At 44.6% G+C, this 15,575-nt stretch overlaps 2 protein-coding genes across 3 annotated transcripts in view; both read right to left on the bottom strand.

The window, feature by feature from the left end:
* The window catches only part of fanca (FA complementation group A), a 36,260-nt gene extending 31,078 nt beyond the window's left edge, over nucleotides 1–5,182 (bottom strand). For both annotated transcript variants that reach the window (XM_027272543.1, XM_027272542.1), the window contains exons 1-13: nucleotides 4,951–5,182; nucleotides 3,960–4,072; nucleotides 3,740–3,824; nucleotides 3,187–3,353; nucleotides 2,336–2,431; nucleotides 2,140–2,213; nucleotides 1,896–2,005; nucleotides 1,698–1,808; nucleotides 1,468–1,531; nucleotides 873–985; nucleotides 687–763; nucleotides 447–588; nucleotides 225–358 (exon numbers count right to left, since the gene is read on the bottom strand). In XM_027272543.1, the coding sequence (XP_027128344.1) occupies nucleotides 225–358; nucleotides 447–588; nucleotides 687–763; nucleotides 873–985; nucleotides 1,468–1,531; nucleotides 1,698–1,808; nucleotides 1,896–2,005; nucleotides 2,140–2,213; nucleotides 2,336–2,431; nucleotides 3,187–3,353; nucleotides 3,740–3,824; nucleotides 3,960–4,072; nucleotides 4,951–5,011 (1,347 nt within the window). In that variant the 5' untranslated portion in view covers nucleotides 5,012–5,182. The remainder of the gene's footprint in view (nucleotides 1–224; nucleotides 359–446; nucleotides 589–686; nucleotides 764–872; nucleotides 986–1,467; nucleotides 1,532–1,697; nucleotides 1,809–1,895; nucleotides 2,006–2,139; nucleotides 2,214–2,335; nucleotides 2,432–3,186; nucleotides 3,354–3,739; nucleotides 3,825–3,959; nucleotides 4,073–4,950) is intronic.
* A 6,950-nt stretch (nucleotides 5,183–12,132) lies between these two features.
* Nucleotides 12,133–14,586, bottom strand: slc10a3 (solute carrier family 10 member 3). Its single transcript, XM_010753353.3, has one exon. It carries the CDS (start codon nucleotides 14,145–14,147, stop codon nucleotides 12,744–12,746), a length of 1,404 nt encoding a protein of 467 aa, XP_010751655.2. The 5' UTR covers nucleotides 14,148–14,586; the 3' UTR covers nucleotides 12,133–12,743.
* Between the last annotated feature and the right edge of the window lie 989 nt (nucleotides 14,587–15,575).

The raw sequence follows: 15,575 nt of genomic DNA, 5'->3' as shown, positions 1-15,575 counted from the left end.
TCGGACAAGAGTAAATGTGGGACTGACTTTTAGTGGTTGGTGAGAGCTTGGTGAAATAAAAGGCTGAAAGACAGACGCCGAGCTGGGCTGACTGCTGCTGGACTAGTCAGTGATATTATAGCTGCTGTTGGTGACCTTGTTGATGTTTGGCTGTTAGAAAAATTGTCGACTGGCTGGTTTTTGATCATAAGTAATGTAATCAGCTGTCGAACAGGATGTGAAACCTTGAACCAGTCGCTGTAGGACGGGAAGATGCCGGGTCCTTCCAGCGCGCCCTGTCGAGCCAACAGGAAGGCGGTGATCATGTTCTCCAGGTCGTAGCCTTCGAAAGCAGAACTCAGCAGGCGGGACAGCAGCTCTGATGAAGAAGAGAAACACGACAGAGTCTGAGATCTGTTCATTTGTGTTATTTAGGAATAAACGTTTCTACTCCTGGTCGGTTCTACCTCTCAGGCTGGGCTCGGCACACGGGTTATACACCAGCAGAGTGGACAGGAAGCACAGGACGTGTTTCCAGTTCACCTCGTGGGTTTCCAGAACCTGCTGCAGGTGACGCAGCAGCTGCTCCACGCTGAACATCACGGCCAGCTTTGACAGAAACGTAACAACAACAACAACAACAACAGAGCAGTTACAGCTCGAGTTTGTCGGACATCGTAACGGTGGGATTCTGCTGTCGTATTCACCTTACGGAAAAGAGACGTCACCAGCCGGCTGGCTTTTGCAAAGGTCCACTCGTTCTGCAGAGTGATGGCGTCCGACACTGAGGACGTGATTCAGCAGTTTCATTTCAGCTTTTTAGAAATAATTCGAACGATCATGAACGTGGCATGTAGTCTGAGTTGAACTATTCCTTCAGAACTTGTCTTTACCTGTTAGTCGAGGCTTGTAGGTGAGTGTCTGCGTGAGGGAGTGTGTGAAGAATCGCTGAAGGGCATCGGCGGACGCTGAAACTCCGCAGAGTGAAGCATCAAATATCCGAATCCTGAACAAAACAGAGGGCAAAGGAGGACTGAGATCTAATATCATACGTGATCTCAGTGCTGAGTGTGACTGCACCCTTCCTATGTTTAAATGAAAGCAGCTTTCTGCTGCAGACAGTCGAGAGGCCGCCGGTCAGTTACAGTTAGATTTAGGCAGCCTGATCACAGGTGCCAGGTGAAACACCAGGAATGTTCACACTCCGCTGTCGAGAGTTTACTGAGAAAACATCCAGTCAGTCAGTCCTGCTACACACACACAGTCGATAAATTCAGCAATAATCTGATATAATAACAGAACCAGGTCACAGGACTAGTTTGTTAACCAGCAGCTGTATTCCTGCTACACTGAGCAGTGGTTTGTTACCTCCCGCATCACAAACTACAAGGCCATCACAGTGCCTGTCCTCAGCTGTATTTTTTTTAATTTGCTAACAGAGTCGGAGGGTTTGGTTACACTTTAATGAGATAAAATACGACAGAGAACCATAGCTCGGCTCCTCGTCCGTCAGTCTGCAGCATCAGATCCTTTTCCACAGCGTCGAGCAGCCCTGAACGAGACAGACGAGAAAAACAATCACAAAAAAAAAAAAAGTAAAGTACTGAAATAATACTTTGACGTCTCAGCAGTTAGAGGAGAGCTCTCCGGGTCCAGAGGTGTGAATCAAAGTGCTTTACTAAATAATTCATCAGCACAGGACGGACGGGGGCACTCACAGAAGAGCATGTCGTCCAGCACCGAGCAGCAGAGCTGGGAGGTCCTCCGGTCTGGACCTGCTGGTTCACGGCTCAGTTCAAAACCAGTTCCCACCAAGACTCCAACCACAGCTACAACACACACACACACACATCTGTTATCCGGAGGATCTCAGTGGTAAATTTAAGCACTGTAATGAGCGATTACTGCATCCTTACTTGACAACACTTTCTGTTGGACTTGTCTGGTCTCGTCTTCTCCTGGTGGAGGCGTCCAGCTGCACAGTGTCTTCAACTGAGACGCCAACCACGACCTAACTCCGTCGTCACTGGATGGAGAAAAAAAGCAACAAGAGGGCAAGAGCAGAAAGGTCAAGCAAAGGTCAGGTCACGGGAGTGTGATCGATCCACGGTAGTCTGGATGTTCAAGTTTAAATTTTTTACTAAACTAAATACTTCTTACTTCTCTAAAATGTGCTTCAGAGTGACGAGGCTGTAGACGTGAAGATGGTACACGACCTCCAGTTTGGGAAGTCTCTGTAAAAACAAGAGTTTTTCTTATTGTGGCAGTTTAGAAAAGCAACAGATAAATAAATAAATAAACTTTATTTCAACTGTAAAACGATGATAAAGTGTCTGAGCTCTGTGCACAAACACACCTGATCTCTTCTGTACTCCTGCCACAGCAGTTTCGGGCACAAGGCTCCCTGTGACAGCAGTTCTTTTCCGGACTCTAACAGGACGCACAGCTGGACCTGGAGACGACAGAAGAGACTTCAGATTTGACTTTTTTTTCTGCGCTGCAGTAATGAAAGACAAGCTCAGGGCGTGCACGCGTCTGTGGCTGCAGCTGCAGCTGAACAATGTTAAACCACAGGAGCCACGATGTGATGAGCTGAAAGTCTGGTGCCCGGGAAATTCACCCGGGAAATGCCAAGACAAAAAAAAACATAAATAGAAATCTATGAAAGAAAAGCGCCTCTTTTAGATGTGCTGTCTTGTTTTTTTAGTGCACGTACATGTATTTATCCCAGAGGACATGATGCCCCGCTCACTTTTTACACAATGCACCAACTTCTTTGGAACCGCTTGATCTCATCAGGGTCCAGGGAGGCTGACGCCTATCCCAGACGACTTTAGGCGAGAGGCGAGCTTATCGCGAGACAATCAATTCACACTCACACCTATGGCCAATTTAGAGCCACCGACTAACCTGTTAAGTCCATGTCTTCGGACACGAAGAGTCCGCCAGTCCTGATAAATGCAGCGTGTTGCAGATTTACACTGTTTATATATTTCATGTACTAATCATCATCGTGTACAAAGAAAACAAACTGTACGTCAATCAAAACTTTGGAAAGTCGCTGCTAATTAAAATCCCAGAGGAGAAATAAAATGTTTTCCTCAATCATTATTGTTTAGTTTGTTTCACCACAGCCCACAACAATTTATCCTCATTATTTCCAGCTGTGTGTCACAGCTGTCACTTCTTCACGAGTCAGGCACTCACTCGCTGAGATGAAGTGAGAAGCCGTCTCCTCTCGTTGTCGTCTTCGTCTTCCTCCTCCTCCTCCTCTTCAGTTCCGGTGATCTCCGTAAGTCTCTCCAGCACCATCTTCACCGCCAACGCCGCCACCGGGACACCTGTCCGCGAGGCCTGACGCCTCAGCTCACACACTGTCGACAAGACGACAACAACAAAACATCCTGTAACTCAGCGCTTAGTAGGGTACACACGGGACAGAGATGGATGGCGTGTAAGAGGTGTCGTGATAGTGTTTCTGCAGTGAGAGCAGATGAAGTTGCAGTACTGCTATTTGTAAAATGAGATGTATGTGTGTGAAGTCAGCCTTTATTTCAACACCAAGTAAGTCCATCTCTAGATTGCCAACACTATTTTATATGATACAAATGAAAACACCTTGTATGTTAAAGAAAACTTTTGTTTTTACTAAATGTAAATGCAATAGTTTCACAGCAGCAGGTGTTTCTCGGGCCACAGTGTGTCACATTTCCTCTTTTTGCCACTTTGGCTAAATTGATGAAAACTTCAGAACACTCACCGAGCAGTGAGCCTGAAACGGCCGGTGAGACGCCGTCGGCCTGTTTCTGCTCTCCAGCGCGTAAAACGTTGCACACATCTGGATTCTGTGGTAAAACGCACAAGTAACAAGTAACTACATCATCCGACAGTTGTTACATGTCTCCTTCTCGGTCCACAGAATAGTCTAAGATGTAAATATTAACGTTTGTTCAGTGGTGCGGTGAAGTCCGCTCGCTCACCCCGACCTCCCTGAGCAGACCGCAGAGGTTCTGCTGCTGCTCCAACAGCTGGATCGTCGCCTCCTGCAGCCGCCGGCCGTCTTCCTGCTTCGGCCTCTTCACCACACGACCAGCTGGAAACAAACAGATTATTTCACATGGAAATCGTTTAAATTTTGCATCAACACAGTTTGGAAATGGTCTGAATGAGTTGGTCAACTTTTACAACAACCTTTAGTAGGTTGGCAGGTAGATCTCACACCAAACTTCACTTAAAAATCTGGTATTTTCAAACATCTATGCTAATGGGTGTTTCGGTTTAACAGGTGACCGTGTTAACTGGTGACCGTTAGCCAAAATCGTCTGTGGTTGTCAAAATCAAATCAAATCAGATTTTATTTGTATAGCCCACAGTCGGCATAGGCATTACCCTGAAAGACACAGACAGAGACAGAGAGGTTGTCATAGTTACAGTTATCTTTTCTCATTAATGTTACTTCAATGACAAAATTGACAGCTACGTATTCTCTTTGTGTTTCAACAACTGTCGTAACTATGGCAACCACAGATGTATTCGGCTAACGGTCACCAGTTAACACGGTCACTCGTTAAACCAGCACGGGGATAAAGGCTGTACAATTTTAACACCATAATTAGCTAGTTTATATTAAGACAACATAGACATAATGATTTAAACAGAGTATGAACTCTGTATGTTAATGTCCAACTGTATTCACGAATTACTGAAGCTGATAAACAGTAATTTGTTTTTGGTGTTTCGGTTCAATGTGTGACCATGTTATCTGGTGACCGTTAGCTGTCAAACAAGGTGTGAAACAGACGAATCTGGTATTTTTTTTGGTGACATTTTAACGTTGAAAAAATAAACAAACAATGACAGATACATATGTTTCAATAACTGGCGTGAATACGACAACACACAACCAAAGGCGCGTTCGGTCGCCAGTTAACACGGTCGCTCGTTCAACCGAAACACCGGCTGTCAACTCACCCAGGAGGCTCGACAGAGTCCTTTTCTGAGAGACCGACTCACACGTCGCACTCAGCGACATTTTACTTTGAGCTGAGTGTTTAAAAAACGCTTCTAGATGTTTTTAATTAATCAATTAACGTCGTTTTAATGAGTTAAATACGTTAATGACTCCGGTCTGTCGCTGTTTAGCTTGTTACTGTTTTGGTCCCTTCTCCTCCATCTTTTCCTCCCTCCCGCTCTTCGCTTTCATTGGTCCGCATTACAGCCAATCACGAAAGACGATTCAGCTGTGGGACAAACAGAGAGTAACCCGGAGTTTGTTTTGTAGTTTTTTTTGTAGTTTTTAAATAGTTGTAGTTCTGATGCTCTCTTCTTTTAGATAACTGTATTATATTAAAATAAAAGTATTTACAACGTAACCCTTTATAAAATTAGTCAGGGAATTACACAGAATAACAGAGCAATCTCCTCAGTCAGGACAAGGGACACACAGAAAGTAACCCTGAGTTGTTGTTTTTTTTAGTTTAGTTAATTAAAATAAAAAAGTATTAACAAACGTAACCTCATAAAATCAGGCAAGGAATTACCACAAAACCTGGACCTCAAATGTCCACTTGAAGCTGATTCCAGAAGTGAGTCAGTCTCCATAAGTCCCCATGTTAAAGTTCAAATTATATTAACTTACTTAAATTTAAAGTAACACCTGGGTACTCAAACATGCCATCTATAAAACATATATAAATTCACCCTCAGTACAGTTGTCATGAACGGGGAAATTAGCTACAGAGACCAAAACTGTTTTTTGTACCATTCTGTAAACATGTTTATTTCTGCTGTCTAACATGGGGACTTATGGAGACTGTCTCACTTCTGGAGCCAGCCTCAAGTGGACGACAAGAGGAACTGCAGTTTGTGTCAGTTTTATGTTGGCTTGTTGGGAATCTCCCCAGACAGGACAAACAGAAAGTAAAAGTGTTAAAGCTCTGCTCTGTTTTTTGTTTCTTCCTCTAGTATCAAATTAAAACAAACGTAATAACAAATGTAACCTCGTAAAATTAGTCAGGGAATTACACAACAGATCGATCTCCTCAGACAGGACAAAGGACAAACAGATCGATGAATGATACAGAAGACAAACAGGCCTTCGGGTGTAGAGACTCAGAAAGTAGGCTACCCCTCCTATTCTCTGCTAAATAAACCACGCCGGAGGTGAAATAGCTGAGCAACAACTTTGTGTCTTTTCTGACAACAGAAAGTGGCTGAACGGGTTTTGAAACTGAAGATGAACCTTTGTTGTGGAGACTACTTCTCATGAAAGACAGCGAAAGAGGATAGCGTGCTCGCAGCGCCGTGTTATATAATAACAATCTCTGCATGGCTCAGTTTGTCTTCGTGTCATTCGACGTAGAGTTGCTGTAAAAGAGCATCTCACGTCTGAATACACTTGGCCTCTTTGCTCCAACTCTGCAGCCTCTCATTAAAATTAAACACATAACAGTGAAGCAGTCACGAAGACCTTTAAATAAACACAATCAGCTGACTTCATCTCTAGAATTAGCTTGATGCAAAAAGAGTCTGAGTGAATGAAACACGACACACAAAGTTTTTCCAGTATTTCACATTAGAATTAAAAGTCCTGCGGCGTAAAAAGTGCAGAAATGTGCTTCGTGTATCAAAAGAGGAAGCGTGAAGACACTGTTGCGTCATATTTCCTAAGCAGATGACAAGCGTGAAGACACTGTTGCGTCATATTTCCTAAGCAGATGACACAGGTTTTTAGATAAGATAACATGCTGAGTAACTGAAGCTCACAGACAAATGTAAGTAAAGTAAGTGACTTTGGTCAGTTTGGTGAAACTGGTGAAGAAAGCTCCTCTATCTCCTGAAATGTTGGTACCTTATTTAAGTCCTACTGTATCTATATCTATAGTGTATTCACACTCTTATTTTCAGGTGATTAAACACTAATGAAAACAGAGTTATGGATCATATATTCCATTCCTGCTAAAAAACACTCTTAAATCTTACACACTGGACCTTTAATCACTTTTATTTACACCCAAACTACATAATTACTGTTCATACTGAACGTATCTGAGTGTAATTAACATGCCCTGTATAATTACATTTATACCTACAATTGTGAGTGCTGCACAAGTTTGTACATATTCACCTCACTCTGTTCACACTGTATTCATACACAGTATATACTCTGTTATTTATATATCCCTATGCATAAATACATTACTCTGCACTACTCTGGATAAAACGTCACCACCAATGACTGTGTATATGTCAGACTGAGTATATTGATTTTCTCACACTGATGGATTTGTTTTACGTGGAGGATTTATTGTTGTGTATTGCTGAGAGACGACAGATGCAAATTTACAGATTTAGAGAGACTCAACAGTTCCAAGTGTTTAGAGAGGCAATAATAGTAACGATAACTAGAACTATAATTATAATAGAAACATGTCTAATGTTCAGGAGGCAGACACCTCTCTCTCTGTCTGTCTCTTTCAGGGTTATGCCTAGTCAGGCATGGTATTGGTTGAAGATGCAGTCACATCTCGCTTTACTGAAAACTCTCTCTCCCTCTCTCCCTCCGTAAACATACATGTCTCATTAATGCATGTTACTAACTAAACTTCTTCCCTGGAGTTTCTGTGCTCTGTCGTCCAGCAGGTTCTCATGGATCGTGGCTGCTGCTGTGGTCCTGCATGACGTCCACTACATATATTATTACTGTCATTATTGCTACCATATCTCCATTACAGTTTATAGTTAGTTGATGATTTGCTGCTGCTGTGCATCTGTGTCTCTCTATCTCTATCACAGGTTCCACTGCTACTGTAATCATTTTATCATTCATTGTAATTGTACAATACGTTTGTGTTGATTTGTTGCGTACACGTGACATCTATTGCACGTCTGTCTGTCCTGGGAGAGGGATCCCTCCTCTGTGGCTCTTCCTGAGGTTTCTTTCACCTTTTCTCCCTGTTAAAGGTTTTTTGTGGGCAAGTTTTTCCTCACTCGAACCGAGGGTCTAAGGACAGAGGGTGTCACTCCCTGTACAGATTGTAAAGCCCTCAGAGGCAAATGTACTTTGTGACTTTGGGCTATACAAATAACATTTGATTTGATTTGATTTAATGATCTTAATAGTATTTGTGGTGGTCGTCAACAGGACCACAGCAGCCACATGTAGGAACCGCAAGGAACCCTTCATACTAAGAGCGCAGTGTTGTCGTGGGTTAATAAGGTACAATGAGCTCTTCAAGATATGATAGTGTCTTGACCATGAACAGTTATTCTGGATTTTACAGGTAGTCCAATGTAAAGAGGCCAAAATGTGAGACATGAGCATGAGTGAGCATGAAGGCTTTACTTTGTACTTTACAGCTCAGTCATAACAGGTACAGTAATGAGGGCGTGAGGCGTGTGAGGACAGGTGTGACTCAAAGCTTTTTGTGGCAGGAATCTGACCTGGTTTAAAGGCCTGAAGGCAGGGGCGTCAAACTCATTCTCACCGAGGGCCACGTCGACATTAAGGTCGCTGTTAAAGGGCCGGCTGCAACTTTAAGACTCTATAAATGTGACTATTGTTAAATAACTCAATAACAAACAAAAGTTATTATATCAGCTTCATCAGTCCAACCACGTCTGTTTTTTGTATACACATTGCAGATGTGCCACCTGTAGCTGTAGCTGACATTTATTTAGCAGCAGTTAAACATAACTAGCCAACTTACTATAATAGTAATGAAAATCTGACTAATAATAATAATTATTATATTTGTAGTGGTCGTCAGCTACAACAGCAGCAGGCTCGGCCGACCACGACCACAACCTTGGCTCAGCCATGATCCACGAGATCTGTGGGAAGAAGCTAAGTTGGTAACGTGCATCATGTGTCTTAAATCTTATTAACACACACACACACACACACACACACACACACACACACACAAAGAGGAAATGTTGCTGAGGTTCAGATCCAGTCAGTTCTTGTTCATCAAATCCAGTGACAGTGTCTCACTTCTGATTCAGACCAGAGCTGCCACGGTAACTGAACATGTGTGTGTGTGTGTGTGTGTAGATGTCAGTGTGTGTGTGTGTGTGTGTGTACATGTCAGTGTGTGTTGTCCTTCGTGGCGCTGACAGGTGATGACGCTCTTCTTCAGTGTTGGTAGGTTTGCACTCAGCCCCCCCCGTCCCTGTCGTACATCAGCACTGTTTATGTTACCATCCGGCACATTAGTGGCACAATAGCAGGAGAAGAGGCTCTTAAAAATTCATGAGGACACATTGCATTAAGTTTTCATGAGTTCCTTTCACCGGCTCTCCCAGGAGATGGTTTTCCTGCTGCAGAAGATGGAAAGTCCAGGAAACAGAAAACACAGAGGAGGACGGTGAACACCGAGAGGACAAGATGGAGCCTGCGGCTGCTGCTGCTGTGCAGTCACGGTTACTCGGTGTGGTTTGTAAGGTGTGGCACTTGTGTGTCAACACCCACGAGTTCAAACGACCTCATTGATGTCTAACAATCTGCTGCAACTTCCAACAACGCAACAATCCTTTAGGCCACGTGTGTCACTTTATGCAAGAGCTTAAAAGACTTATGTTGTTCTATGCTGCTTTAAAGCGTACGCTGACCATGAACTACATCTCCCACAATGCCAGTGTCGATTGTGGGAGAGTAATGGCACTGCAAAGTGTAGAGAAGCTGAAAATACGTGGTCATCGATGGACCTGAGGCGGGCTGAATGAAGCCTGGTTGCTCAGTGTCTAAAATAACTTCCACCTGTCAATCAAAGCGTCAACACTGATGATGAAAAGATGGATCATCTACGGGCCGAATGTCTCTCAAACAAGGCATCCGTAACAGCACCTACCTGTCCACGCTCTTAATCCTGCATAACTTTAAGCCTTAATATAATGTGAACAGGTGAGTTGTATATAAATTCACCCTCAGTACAGTTGTCATGAACGGGGAAATTAGCTACAGAGACCAAAACTGTTTTTTGTACCAGGCTGTAAACATGTTTATTTCTGCTGCGAAACATGGGGACTTATGGAGACTGACTCACTTCTAGAGCCAGCCTCAGGTGGACGACAAGAGGAACTGCAGTTTGTGGCAGTTTTATGTTGGGAATCTCCCCAGACAGGACAGATGGCAAACAGAAAGTAAAACATAAGTGTTGAAACTCTGCTTTGTTTTTGTTTCTTCCTCTGGTATAAAATGAAAACAAAAGTATTAACAGATGTGTTCTATAAATGGGGACTTACGGAGACTGACTCACTTCTTCAGGAGCCAGCCTCAAGTGGACGACAAGAGGAACTGCAGTTTGATCCCTTTGATCGAGACCAAGACAAGATAGTACATAGCCTAGTTATGTAGTTAATATTGATGAAAAGTCTTTGGGTGGAGTGGAGTGACATCTTGGACGCTGTTTTGCAGATGAACTGGATGAACTGGAATTTGAATCCAGGAGATTTGACTGACTCGTGCCAGACAGTTAACAAGTAAATCAAGTTAACAAATTAAGAGAGACATCCTCTCCAAGAGACCAAGACGAGACTGAGGCCGTTAAAAAGTGGTCTTGAGACCACATAAAGATGCTTAAAAAGCAACTGTTTGTCCTCTTATGTTTTATAATATTTAGTTTATTATTATTATTATTTTATATTTTATACTTTGTGGAACTAAAAATAGTTTTTTCATGGCATCACTTCTATGTTTTCATCAAAAACATAAAAAACACTGACGTGTTTTAACATGTGAGGGAGCAGCGAGCAGTCACGACCCTCGGAAATCACATTTCTTTCTGTGAAAACACAGAAAGTGGACTTCCCCCTCCGACCGCCCCACCTCCACTCGACTTCAAACAGTCTGACTACGTCAGCTCGGCCCCGGAGGCTTTGCAGCTGTGCTACATTTCTGTGAACTCCGTCAGGTCCGCTGGCTCTAGAAAACTCATGAAAACGTGTTAATGGGCGAGTCAACAGGAAATGAAGTCTTCACATAAAAAAGAAATACCTGCACAGGAAACTTTCCGTTCATTTGAATCTTTGGCAGGAAAGGGAAGTTTATTGTGTTCACACTCTTCATACAGTCTGAAAGTGTGCTGTGCAACGAGCTGATAAAAACTGAACTTTGGACAGATTTATCTCTCGTAACTGACCTTTGGCGTGGTTTGTTTCTTTCTAGTCTGTAAACACGTTGTCACATACACTCCTTTATTAGTCAGATTAAACCAAAAAAAGGAACTCTACGGTAACGGTTCAGTCCATAAAACACCGCACAGATGGAAACAACAAGGAAGGTGGAGGAGCAGGTGTGAACGAGGCCGTCATAATTCATACAAGATGATCAAGGTGACAATAAAATCAATTTTTAAAGACCTTTGTTGCTTTGGTTGTGTATTTCTAAACTGACACGTGTTTAACTAAACCATCACTCAGAAATCTGGCGCTGAACGAGGCTGTCAGGTAGACAGAGCCGTCGTCATTCATACAAGATAAACGATGCGGTTGTGTTCTTCTTTTGGTTACATATTGCTAAAATCACACGTGCGTTGGAAGCTGAAGGAGAAGCTCAAACTAAAGCTCCATTCACCTCCATTGTTTTGGACACTGAAGCAGAAGCAGCATCACCGTGAAAACAAATTTACTCAACTCAAATGTTCGACTGTCGGATGATTGTAAGTCATCCATTGACGAGTCAACAGTAAATAATCAGGTTGCAGCTGGTTGAGGTGGCTTGATGTGCTACATAAAAGCACTTTGTACTTTCTGTGGTCATTAAATCTTTAGTGTCAGAAAAAGTATTTACAGTATTTAGTTACTTTATACCTCTGGCTGCAAGTTTTATTGATGAGTACTTATGTATTCTGTGTACTGACCCTTTAAAAATGGTCCAGAGAGTGGAGCCATGTTTGATAAGTTGCCACGTTTTTACCTTAATTTAAAAAAACTACAAGAGACACGAGAAACGTTTGATTCTCATGAACGTTTGCAACAGTTCAAGGAAGAAAACAACGACTTTGTGACATTTAAATTAGTTCAAATATGACATTTATTTGCTGTATTTGAAGCGTAAAACGTTAAATAAATGTTGAAACTCAAACAGACGCGTTTGTCGTCCTTCTCTAAACTTGTCAGACACGTTTAAAAACAAACTGGACAAACTTGAGCTCTGCTTCAACAACGTTTGTTTTTTATTGACTTTTTCCTCATTGCGCCTCGCTCGTTATTCAAGTACGTGGATTCGCAGATCCAGGAAACACAATCAGTAGCAAATACTTTCAAAAAATCATCATCATCATCATCATCATCATGTTCCTGTGTGATTCCAGGTAAACCCGCTCCCCATCCCCCAGGCTAAGACACATGGACCTCTTGTAAACATGATGCAAATCGATCTTTGCTTCTTTGTTTGTTTGTTTTTTTTTTAGTTTTTTTGGATTACAAAAAGTAATCTGGTAGAAAAATATCTTTTCTTTTTTTAATAGGTATTTCTCTCCTTATGAATATTTACATGAAGTACCTCACAGTATAATTTGATCTTTAAAAAGTACGGACTGTAAAATAAACACAAAAAAGGTCTCAGAGGGGGTAAAAGGCCTTTGGTTTTCATGAAAAATACGAAAACGACGACAAAAAACACACACAAAAAAAGTCCATTCGCCGTCCTGTGCATCGCGACAGTGACGGCTGGATTGGTGATTGTTGGGCGTCTTGTGTGGAACGCCAAGTTTTCCACAGGTTTCCAAAGAGTCTTCGAAAAAAAAATGTCCTGGCTACAATCAGGCGTCGCTCCTGGGGACGGCGGAGCCGCACAACTTCCGATGGGCGAAGTACCCCAGGACGATGAGCAGCATCTCCGAGGTGCTGCTGAGGGCCACGATGAACGGCGCCTGGGACGCGAAGTCGGCCTCAGCCCGCCGGAAAGACAGCTGCATGACGGCGAGCGCCAGCAGGCTGTTCTGGACGCCGACCTCGATGCTGACTGTCTTCCTCTGCGGTGGCGCCAAGCCGGCCACCTTACCCATAATGGCTCCAACTATCAGCCCCAACAAAGGCACCGTCACCCCAACCGCCACGATCTGAGGCTTGACGTTGGCCAGAATGGACGCGCCCATTTGGTAGGCCATGAAGATGCCGCCTACGATGAGCACGAAGCTGAACGGTCTGATGAGGGCCAGCAGGACTCGCGTCAAGGCGGGCAGGCGCAGCTTGACCAGCATGCCAAGCGAGATGGGGATGGCGATGAACAGGAGGGTGCCGAGGATCTTCACAAAGGGGACGTGCAAGGCGGCGTGGACGCCCAGAAGGTGACCGTACAGAGCCGACGACAGAGGCATGGCCGCCGCCGCCACCACCGTGGACACCAGGGTCATGGAGATGGCCAGGGTGACGTCCCCTCCGAGGAGCAGGCTGTACAGGTAGCCGCCACCGCCGCCGGGCGCCGAGCAGGTGATGACCAGACCCAGGGAGAGCGCTTTGGGCAGCGTGGCAAGCCGGGATACACAGTAGGCGTACAAGGGCATCACCAGGAACTGACCCAGAACCCCTAAGACCAGCGGCACCGGGCTCCTCAGCAGACCACGCAGCACCTCCACCTCCACCTTGCACCCAAAGGCACACTTGTTGACGAAGATGAGGGGCAGCAAGGCGAACAGCACCGGGTTCTCAGAGAAATGGGACAGGCCACCAGACTGGATGAGCCTGGTGGCCGGGTCGTCATTACCGGGCGCCACTCTGATGGAGTAATCCGTCCTCTCTTCTATCAGAACCGGACCTGAGTCCTGATCCAAATCCAACAGCTGGATCTGGAGCTGGGCTCTGCCTGGGAAACCAGAGCGGATGCTGATTATGTAGCTCTTTGCTGGTCCTGCGTGGCCGCTGTCCGTCACGTTGAGGATGGAGAGGACCTCCGGGTCCAGGGAGCGGACTCTCACGGTCTCCTTCCAGCTCTGGCGGCCCTTCCTGCTGGCCTGGCTCCGGTACCGGCTGGAGATTACAATCACGCCGTTGGTGTTTTCGGGGAACTCGAACTCCTGCGACGACCCGTCCCCGATTCGGATGAACCTGCTGCTGCTGTCGGCCGTCAGGTTGGTGTCGTCGCTGCTGTCGACGGTGAGGTTCCCGGCGGCCCACGCCCGGTCCCCTCCGGTAACGAGGAAGAGACAGCAGAATGTAAATATCATGTTAGTGGCGGGCGGGGGGCGGAGGGGCGCCGCAGAGACACGCTGCTCCGGCCTCCACAGACGGCTTACACCGCCGCCCGGTTACACCAGCACGGTGAGCTTCTCATTCTAGTCTCCGGTAGAAAACCACGGCAGCCGGCTCCACATCTCGTCTGGTTCCCATTTTCTGGCTGCCTTTATACCGGAACCTAAACATCACCCCGCCCTGTCCGGTCCTGTGCGAGCCCAGCTTCTCCCACAGCTTCTCCCCGCCTCCCACGGCCGGCACGCAGGCTCCCTCTCACGGCTCACTCGGTCCACTCGGTGTTAAGAAAGTCCCGGAGCTTCGCCTCGTCTTCCGTTTTTATTCTCGGTTGCCCGGTCGGTGAACGCTGAGCGCATCGTAGCTCCGCGGCCGCTTTCTCTGTGCGCGCAGATTTCTGACGTGAAGTTAGCTTCAAGCGGGAGGACAGCTTCCGGTCTGTGGATACCAAAATAAAAGCCCCTTTAAAAAAACAAACAAAACAAAGTTTAAGCACACCTGTTATCATCCTTTCATTACAGTACATCATCTCCATAATATGAAATACACCTGTCTGAACCGCTGTGTCAACAGCTGTCTAAAAATCACTGGGTTTAACTACACTGGGTTTAACTACACTGGGTTTAACTACAATGGGTTTAAGTACAGTTGGTTTAACTACACTGGGTTTAACTACAGTTGGTTTAAGTACAGTTGGTTTGACTACAGTTGGTTTAACTACAGTTGGTTTAAGTACAGTTGGTTTAACTACACTGGGTTTAACTAACTACACTGGGTTTAACTACAGGGGGTTTAACTACACTGGGTTTAACTACAGTTGGTTTAACTACAGTTGGTTTAACTACACTGGGCTTGACTACATTGGGTTTAACTACAGTTGGTTTACCTACAGTTGGTCTAACTACAGTTGGTTTACCTACAGTTGGTCTAACTACAGTTGGTTTAACTAGACTGGGTTTAACTAAACTGGGTTTAACTAGCGTTGGTTTAACTACACTGGGTTTAACTAGCGTTGGTTTAACTACACTGGGTTTAACTAGCGTTGGTTTAACTACAGTTGGTTTACCTGCACTGGGTTTAACTACACTGGGTTTAACTACAGTTGGTTTAACTACGCTGGGTTTAACTACAGTTGGTTTAACTACGCTGGGTTTAACTACACTGGGTTTAACTACAGTTGGTTTAACTACACTGGGCTTGACTACACTGGGTTTAACTTCACTGGGTTTAACTACAGTTGGTTTAAGAACAGTTGGTTTAACTACACTGGGTTTAACTACAGCTGGTTTACCTACACTGGGTTTAACTAGAGTTGGTTTAACTACACTGGCTTTAACTACAGTTGGTTTAACTACAGTTGGTTTAACTACACTGGGTTTAACTACACTGGGTTTAACTATACTGCA

Source organism: Larimichthys crocea, chromosome XXI (genome assembly GCF_000972845.2).
Source record: "Larimichthys crocea isolate SSNF chromosome XXI, L_crocea_2.0, whole genome shotgun sequence".
NCBI lineage: Eukaryota > Metazoa > Chordata > Actinopteri > Sciaenidae > Larimichthys > Larimichthys crocea.
Note: the sequence above shows the minus strand (reverse complement) of the source record. Positions and strands in the feature narration are given on the sequence as shown.

Bases quoted from the DNA above. Each gene is read 5' to 3' on its own strand.
- slc10a3 (XM_010753353.3), bottom strand. From the start codon at position 14,147: ATGATATTTACATTCTGCTGTCTCTTCCTCGTTACCGGAGGGGACCGG.